Here is a 9,696-nt window from a genome sequence, read left to right as displayed (position 1 = left end):
GACCTTTCTTTTTAGGGTTCGGTATCCGAGGGATGCCAACGGAGCCCTGACGACGCGGATGCGAATGGAACGAGCGGACAGCAGTCCGTCTTTATGTCTGTCAGCGGGCTAGATCTCATAAACCATAGTAGATAGAGCTTAAGTTTTCACAGATTGAGTATGTCTATTGCCGCTATAAAGAAACAAAAGAAAGACAACTATAAGAACAGAACAGAAAGACAACAAAAACAGAGATCGGAATACTAATTTCTGTGGCACTATTTACTCAAGACAAAGAATAAACTCACTACAACTTGGACTTCAGTTTGGTCTGAGAACAATCAATCGACATTTTTTAAGCTGTCCTAACTGCGCCACCCACCTGTACCATGGCCTGTTTATAAAAACGGGATTTGCATTTTTCTGAAAGGCATACAAAAGTTCGTTCATTTTTCAGCTTTAGACAACGAAGAGACCATCAAATGTCGATTTTCTTGTAAGGAGTAAGGACATTACGTAAACCGCCGCGACCGTCCTAAAGAACTGAAGAAAATGATCAGAAACAGACAATTATGTTGATTAAACTGATCAAGTGATCAATTCATGCGAAAGTCATCGCTAAATTGTGCGATAAAAGTTTAAGATCAAGTCATAGTTTTTCTTTTTTACATGCATTTGGGTCATCGAAAAGCATCGAAAAATTATGGCAGAATTTTTAGTATGACATAAGAGTGCGAGCTGTCTTTGATGCATATTGTATAGTTGCCAACTAAACAATGTCAACCATGGACCTCATAAGATGGCTCAGGGTCACTCAGTGGGTGATGGAGAAAGTTATACACGAAGTATTTGTACCTAGGTATAAGGTACGCAATCAAATCAGAAATAAAAAGTATAGTAGGAGTACCAGAGTGGTCTGATAGGCGTGTGAGGTCGCTATTAAAGTACTTTGGGACCCTAATAGTCCTAAAATACATACATACATACATCGGAAAGTACAGCGTTGGCAGATCTCCCATCTTAAGCGAGTAGCTGGGAATCGCTGGACAGAAGCACAAGCCAAGAGAAGTTTGTTTGTGTGTGCGTGTATATTATGTGGTGTGTGCGTGTGCGTGTGTGTGTTTGTGTGTGTGTGTGTGTGTGTGTGTGTGCGTGCGCGCGTGTTGCGTGCGTGTATACATGCGTGCGTGTGTGCGTGTGTATGTGTGTGTGGAGATTGTAAAAGATTTTCTAGACGAAGGCAATAGACGTCTATCAGTTGAGATATTGACGACGCGCGATGTAGTTCTCTTGGCGGTTTGAGCCGTTTTAATGGTACTTTAAGGAACACTGTAACAAAAGGCTTTAAAAAACATCAATCATCTGCGAATCCTTCATTTTGTATTACTAAGCTATTAATCACGAGAAACTGATATTAAGGTGTTATTAAAAAGTTGTTTTGATAAATAAACAAAATGTAAAGATAAAAGGGTAAAACACATTTTAAAATAGTAAATTTTAACTGCCCACATAAGTATTATATCTGATTTGCCTTTTTTTAGGTTTTTTTTTCGTAAAAAAAAAACAAAAGAATTGGCTGCTTGCACTGACCTCTATTATCACACGCTGGACGTGCAATTGCCGACGGTTTTTGAAGCAACTTGATTTCCGCCGATTTGTCGCAGCAGTGAGCGTCATGTGAGCATACCGTGTACTCGGAACTACTTGTAAGGATATAAGTCCATTTCTGTGGCTATTTTTTAGCAATATTGAATTTGTCGTAACGTCCTAAGTAACTCACTCAAGATACACGAAATACGGGATGAAAACGAAGCCAATGCAAATCAAATGAATAACATCGAAGAAATATCCAATATTTTCAAACATTCATACAAAGTACAATCTCAAGTTGTAAAAGTCACAAACTAACAATCACGACTTAAATAGCAGTATCAGAAAAAAATTGCAAAAAGCTAGTCGTAATGTCTACTCAGCTCCGTGTTACACGCAGACTTATATCCATTAAACACCACCTACGATAATGTCTGGTACTGAACACACATACTTCGTGTAGAATTGTAGGGTAAATGCACCTAATACGAGTCCATTGCAAATATTCGAATGTTATTTACTAAGTTGTTGAGTCAATGTTCAAGATTTATTCAAAACTAGCTGATGCTTACAACTTCGTTCCCGTGGATATAGGTTTTTAAAAATCCCGTGGGAACTCATTGATTTTCCGGGATAAAAAGTAGCCTATGTGTTAATCCAAGGCCCCACTCCCATCAAATCTATCTCCATTCCCAACCAAACCATCCAGTCATTTTTGCGTTAAAGAGTAACAAACATCCTCATCCATACATACAAACTATCGCGTTTATAATATTAGTAGGACATGGACTGTACACTTTTTGATTGTCAATTGCTGAATTCGGCAGATAAATTGAAATGACAATTATTACGTGGGTAAACTTAAAAAGTTGTTAATGAGTTGTGAATGAGTTATTTGGGATTACTTTATACGATGTGGTAAGTGAAATTTTACATTGTGGTAAAGTAGGCTACATTGAACAGTACTCAACCACGTTATAAATGTGTTTTCTTTGTCAGTAATCGTATACTTACCTGTCGCTGCGATATACCTACTACATAGTAACGTGAGTGGTCGGATACTGGGAAACCAACCCTATTTCATAATACTCTACACGGCTCTACGCAGGCTACGTGCCTTTTAGCTTTAGCCCGATCTAAGGTTTCCTCTTAGAAATTCACGTGTACCATTTGTTTTCGAATCGAAAAAACTAAATAACTAACTAATTATTCCAAAAGAACTTTACGATTAGTTACTTGACAGGCGCACAATTAAACTTGCCTACTATAGTACAAGCAAAGTCAGTATTCGTACAACTACCGCCATAGTTGGGGTCAAATTTGACATGTGAAATTTAGTGGCATGCTTAGTGGTTTTGGACACAGGGTAAAAATTAAAAAAAAAATCTTAAACATATTCAAAATGTCATGGTAAGCAGCGCCTTTTTGCATCTGTGACGTGCATGCTCCTGAATTGGTTTTTGGTGGGCTTATTTAATACCTACTACGAGTAAGATCAAACTTTTGCAGTCAGCAAAAATGGTCGGACAAAATATACTGCTCTAACTTGAGTCATAATCGGTTTAGTAAACCCGGAATGGCGAATCCAAAGCCAGCTAGTTATTAACAGGGCTCTCTCCGTCACTCGTTTCTGCTCGTTTCATACAATCGTAGTTCCAATTTCATTTGAATATTAAGCAATCAAAGTCCATGAAATTTTGCAGACATATTCTAGAAACTAATATCTGTGTCTGTGGTGTTTTAGATTTTTTTTAAAATATGTAGTTTTAAAATTACAGGGGATCAAAGATTTGTATGAAATCTTTTAAGACCGCGTAACTTTGAAACCGAATATTTTGACAAAAATCTGAAAAACCACAGACATAGATATTAGTTTCTAGAATATGTCTGCAAAATTTCATGGACTTTGGTTGCTTAATATTCAAATGAAATTGGAACTACGTTTGTATGAAGCGAGTGACGGAGAGACCCCTCTTAAAGCGATAAAAACTACAAATGGCAGAACTTTCAAGTATAAATTGTTTTTAGTTCTCCCATATGTATCTAACGGATAGCGTAAAATACTCGTACATTTAAATCTTACACTTTGCAGGCCCTATATATCACTGTCAAACGTAAAACTACTTGATCGATTAATAGTTTGAGAGCTCACGGAGAAACTTCACAACTTATAATAATGCATTAAGTAACCTAAGTTATTCTACCAGAACAGCAACTATCAATGTGTATGGTACTTGACAACATGTAAAATATTATAGGATCTATTGATGATATGATATTGATCCGTATTACTAAAACTAGTTAAGAAAAACTCAACTAAAATTAGTTAAGAAAAAGACGAGGTATTAATTTAAGAGAAAATCGACAAAGAAAATATTTTTTTTGTCCACTTTAGCCACGTGCTAAACGGCTGTGATTGGCTGATACTGCAGGTTAAAATATATAGGATAAAAAACTTTGTAAAATATGTAGGGTGTTTTTATGCTTGATAATAAATCTTTACTAAAGGCAATGAGGAGTTTTAGGTTAAAGCCCGCATAATATACGATGGCTATTTACTCGTGCTTTGAAGGTATTTAGCCTATACGTAGCAGAAAACACGGACGAACGGAAGGCCATTCCACACCTTAGCGATTCGTACCAGAAACGTTGAGTATACATTATATTGGAATACTACATGCTCCGTTATCAGAGCGATTATTCCGTAAGCTCCTATTCTATAGCAAAAAGTTTTCCGTTCTAGGCGACATTACGTTAGTAGGGGACAGTTTACTATTATGGGCTATGGATATGGGAGGGGAGAAAGGTGTAGTGAGTAAATTACTCCAATCTATTTACGCGAGTGAAACAGGCGAGCCAACTCCACCTCAGCGTATATTGAATGGTATGTTAGGGTAACCATAAGTATAGGTTTTATTTTTTGTATCGTATTTTAATAAGAAAGAAGTTTCGAAAAGAAAAGTCCAGGGCAAATGCCCCAGTAAATGAACCATTATGTTATATTTCGTCATAGATTTAGATATAATTTACAATACTAGCGCGATGCCCGCAATTTCATCCTTAATTACACAGAAACAATGATAGAGCATTCCTTTGATTGGTCAAATTCTTTTTGAGCGAGCATTGTTGTTTTGTCTCTGTTCATTTAAAGTGAATTTAAGACAGTGTCGGGATAGACCGAGCATTTGCTCGTTTGATCTAAATTCTAAATGCGTCTTTAGTCTGCATGATTATTTATCACCAGGTAAGATCGCAGCTTACTTGTTTAACGTCGTATATTTAGGGATTATTACACAACCGCCATCCAGAGAAACTTTATCTGACGGATTAATTTGTAATTTTAATAGATACCTAATACAAAACTGCCCAAAAGTAAAATTTATTCTTTAGATAAAGTTTATCAGCAAGTTGCGAAAATCCTAATAAAACGAAAAAAAAAATTGATAGTTTGGTTTATGAGGAATGTCAGAAATTAATATAGCATGGTTTGGTTACCCTATTCTAGACTCATTTCAAACATTGCTACATTAACCAGCCTATTGTTAAGCGTCTTATACGCTTGCCTTAGCTCACTTGGCGCAGCGGTTTATATCGAGCGCTTATATTCGCTTACACCTGGTAATAGGTGACTTTACCTTAATGTAAGGTATATTTTAGCGCGTCATCATGTAAAGATGATTTATTAAACATGAATTTTACACACGCTATTTTGTTACATACTAACCTTTACACTTACTTTACGAAACTATATATTGTTACCATTGATATAGGAAAACTATATCAATATAATAGGAATATGAGATCATTTATAGAGCGTAGGTAGGTACTTTGCTCAGTTTTAAGACACTGTTAAAACGAGACAACGTTATATCGCTGGCATAAACCTGTCTCGTTTTATCTGAAACTTAAGCCTGGACAAATTCAAAGTGCCCTCTATAGATATTAAGCTTAGCATAGGTGCCCGGCTCGTAGCTAATTTCAGTTGATATTTATAATAAGGCCTGAATCCAATAAGGTACTTGTAAAATTTAACTATTGATACCTACTTAATCAAAAAGTTAAGAATATTTTTGAATCTACGCGTAAGTGTTAGTGAAAAAAAAAATAGAATTATTTCAATCCTTTAAAGATCGATTTAAAGGAAGTAGAAACTAATCCATTTTATTTTTCGTAACGCTCATTAAAGGATATTCAAGAAGGAAAAGGAGGAGAATGTTACAGAAAATGAATAAAAATACTAGTATCATAAAAAAAATATTTTATTTGATCCAACACACATTTTACCCAGTACCTCATATAATACCAATACTTTAAATTAGTTTATTGATCAATGAAATTACAAATTGAGTAAAATTAATGTTATAGCACGTATATTCTAAAGTAATTAAATAGCACCATTCCAAAAAATCACTAAAAACAATTATTCTAAAAATCAATAAAAATTGATTTTAAAAACTAATGAATATTTTATTTCGGTACTGGTCTTTCGATTTCTTTTCCTAATTCTAATTATAACAAAAAAAATTAACAACAAAACAATTCTAATAAAAAAAACATTCACGCATAAAGTCCGCTTAGAAAAAAAAAATAACAAAAACTTTATCTTAGAACAGCTGCTAATTCAATAAATATTAAATAATAATAAATTACCCACTCTTAATTAATAATATTATACCTATAACTTAACTAAACTTTTTCTACAACTCAAAATTGTAAAAAAAAAAACAAAAATGATAAGCTTGCAATAACAATGGATATTAATTTTGATGAGTATATTAATTGCGACATTTATAAAATTCTCTATAAAACGACATAAATCACAGATTTATTTGAAAATACACATAAAAAGACACTGATCGATTTTAAATTGATAAAACTATACAAAAAAAAAAATATCAAAATACACAACTATTTATTCATTGAGATACAAGTAACTTATATATAGCTATATCTAAAAAACATTTGACTTTCCTTAATGACTTGATCCTTAATGACTTTAAATCGACTTAAACCTCAATAGTACGTTGTTTTTCAATCATACTAGTAATAACACTCTGCGCCACCTTGCCTTTACCATCCTTTTCCGCTAATAATCTATTTATTATATTAGCACAGTCCTTATTTTCAATTATACTAACATGGTTGCCTTCTAAATAATGCACAACAACCGGCCCTTCAGTGATTTTATCTAAACCATAATTATCTTCAATGACTATTTGCGGAGGATTTTCTTTAGGACGCAAAAGTATGATAGGTGCTTTAACTTTTTTAATATCATTTTCGGTGTAGTTCAAGACCATTTTGAGCCGATCGTATGAAGATATTGCCATGGAGCTGATGAATTTGTGCGAGTATTTCTGTTGGACGGGGCAAACTTTCAACGCGTACTGAATCCTGTCTTCGTACGATTCTATTTCATTGAGTTTTTCAATCAACGTGTCGGAAATGTCATTCTTGGGACTAACTATATCCATGGAGTGTTTAATAAGGCTATTTTGTAGTTGTTTGTCGTTTTTCGCATTGACTAATGTTGAGGTCAGAATTGCGTAAAGGAATTCGGGAGCGCCGTCGATGCAGAATATTGTTCCTCTGTGACCTGGAATTTTTAAATAAAAATTCTGTGATTTTCTGGGATGCTAAAAAAGTTTTACATACTTAGTAAGTAGGTGATTGGGCAAATGTGCGAATATGGTTCAAGAATAGCGAGCTTATGAAGGACTAGTGCCAAAGATTGATAGCAATGAAGTGAAAATCGCAATCTTCTCCTAACTGACATTAAGGCCAATAGTGAAAGAGTAACAACTCTTTCACTATTGGCCTTAATGCCAGCAACGTCATCGTTAATGGATTTATGGGGATTGGTACTGGCTGAAGTTAATTAAAAAAATTGCTATTATTGTGACGTTACAATTACAACTTTCCTACTAGCTCCACTACCTAATATCAGGAATATTCAACGAACAATTCAAGAATAATGATAAAAAACGACAATGATGAAAACGTTGATAGCGTTGATAGTTATTTTTTAAATCTTTGACGAGAGCAACCACCGAGTTTTTTGCTGGCTCTTCTCGGTAGAAAAATCATTCCTAACCAGTGGTAGCTCCTATGGAAAAGTAGGTATTTGTACCGTTTATTTGAACAAAAAATCCAAAAAAAAATACCTTCGCTTTCCAAAACGCTGGCTAACTTCAACATGGGTAGAGTTCCAAAACTGTAACCCAGGAGAATGTAAGACATTCCCGGATTTAACCTCGATCGCATGGTCTGTAAATATTAAGTTATTATATTATTAGATACTTTATATAATGTAAAACGACGTTAAGCTATAAAAAAGTCATTAAAATAAAATTTCAAATATCTATGAATGGTACAGTAGTTGAAGTCGTAATGATTTATGTTCTTAAAAGCCTTTTACTCTTTTCTTTCCCACGTCAAATCCCTCTTTTCTCATTTTTCCCCCTTTTTTCCCCTCCTTTCCCTTTTCCCTTCTTCTAATCCCTCTTTTCTCATTTTTTGAAAATAGAATGAATCGCCTGTTTGAAAGTTATATAATGGTATGGCTTTGTTTTCATATTACAGCTTTCTTGTGACTTTCTTATTTTAAAGATCCTGTCCTTTAATATAAGATTTCTTTCATTACCTGACGCAGTCTATCGACCATCTTCTCCAGCGTATCTTGCCTGTATTCGATTCCTAGCTGCAGCACGCAAATCTTGATCTTAAGTCGTCGGCATAAGGGCTCCATTGCCGCAGCACAGCCTTCTAAGCCAGGCAACATGAACATTACCATCTCGTTTTCGTGGACTGATACGTCCGTCTGAAACAAGTCATTTTTCATCATTTTTAACCCCCGACCCAAAAAGAGGGGTGTTATAAGTTTGACGTGTGTATCTGTGTATCTGTGTGTCTGTGTATCTGTGTGTCTGTGTATCTGTGTATCTGTGTATCTGTCTGTGGCATCGTAGCGCCTAAACGAATGAACCGATTTTAATTTACTTTTTTTTGTTTGAAAGGTGGCTTGATCGAAAGTGTTCTTAGCTATAATCCAAAAAAATAGGTTCATCCGTTTAAAAGTTATCAGCTATTTTCTAGTTTTCTTGTAGAAAAGAAGGTTAGATAACCCTTAGGTTCATAATATTCAAGTGTCAATTGACAAATGTCAAGCTGTCAAGATGGACGTTGCCTAGATATACATAATTATTTATTTGAAAATGATTTGTCGGGGGTGTTGAAAATTAATAATTTACACTTGTTAGTAAAGTTCTATTGTAGGGAAAGTTATGTATTATCATTTTCTCGAGATTGATAGCCTCATCTGGTGACAGAAGGGCTGGTTCATTTTTTGCGCAAGGGATCAGCCTGGCTGTCGGATGTGGAAATGCAGCCAGAATTCTTGGCATCATTCCACACGGGCATGATTTGTACAGTAATTAGATAAGGCTAGCTTTAAGTTTTATTGTAACATTTTAAATGAAAAAAAACCTAATGTAGAAATTGATTACCTACTTAAGATACTGAAATGTCTTTGAAATTATAACTTTTATAAAGTAAATTCTGAAATGTTTCTGGAAAAAATTATGATTTGGCTGCACTTGTATCTGTTGTAACATGTTTTAATGGAATACCCATAATCGACAGTAAAATATTATGTTTTTTGCATCATCAAACAAAAAAAAACTGGGATATATTTTCTTAATAGAACATCCGTGCTGGATTTATACAGAAAAAGAAAAAATCTTTGAAATAATTCCTCCATTTGCGGTCAGTTAAGATTAGCTATTTCAAAGGCTTTGAAGATTACCTCAGATCCATCGCTGACCATTGTAGGCATATAGATGAAGGGTTCCGTAGCGAGATTCTCTTCACCAAAGTTCCTCATGAGGACCCTAAGACCGGCTGCTTCGTCAGAGATTGCAGGTCTTGCTGTTACTGCGGTTGACGCGGCTGCTTCTTTTTGAGCTGTTAGTTCTACAAGCCTGAAAATACGTGTCAAATTTACCCTCCCCTTTTTGAAGTTAAAAAGAAATTCAAAATTATCGTGCTGTCTGTTTTTAAACAAGGGTGAAATAAAATTCATACCATCTTTTTTTGTAGAGAAAACTTTTTGATTTTTTGATTTTTAAA

General features: G+C 34.6%; 1 protein-coding gene across 1 annotated transcript in view; it reads right to left on the bottom strand.

Moving 5' to 3' along the window:
* Window positions 1-5,818: 5,818 nt before the first annotated feature.
* LOC123871274 (fatty acid synthase) overlaps window positions 5,819-9,696 on the bottom strand; it is a 47,454-nt gene continuing 43,576 nt past the window's right edge. The window contains exons 38-41 of the mRNA XM_045914977.1: window positions 9,374-9,548; window positions 8,213-8,389; window positions 7,734-7,836; window positions 5,819-7,165 (exon numbers count right to left, since the gene is read on the bottom strand). Of these exons, the coding sequence (XP_045770933.1) occupies window positions 6,576-7,165; window positions 7,734-7,836; window positions 8,213-8,389; window positions 9,374-9,548 (1,045 nt within the window). The 3' untranslated portion in view covers window positions 5,819-6,575. The remainder of the gene's footprint in view (window positions 7,166-7,733; window positions 7,837-8,212; window positions 8,390-9,373; window positions 9,549-9,696) is intronic.

This window comes from Maniola jurtina, chromosome 13 (genome assembly GCF_905333055.1).
Source record: "Maniola jurtina chromosome 13, ilManJurt1.1, whole genome shotgun sequence".
Classification (NCBI taxonomy): Eukaryota; Metazoa; Arthropoda; class Insecta; order Lepidoptera; family Nymphalidae; genus Maniola; species Maniola jurtina.
The sequence above is the reverse complement of the archived record's forward strand: the minus strand, read 5'-3'. Positions and strand labels throughout refer to the sequence as shown.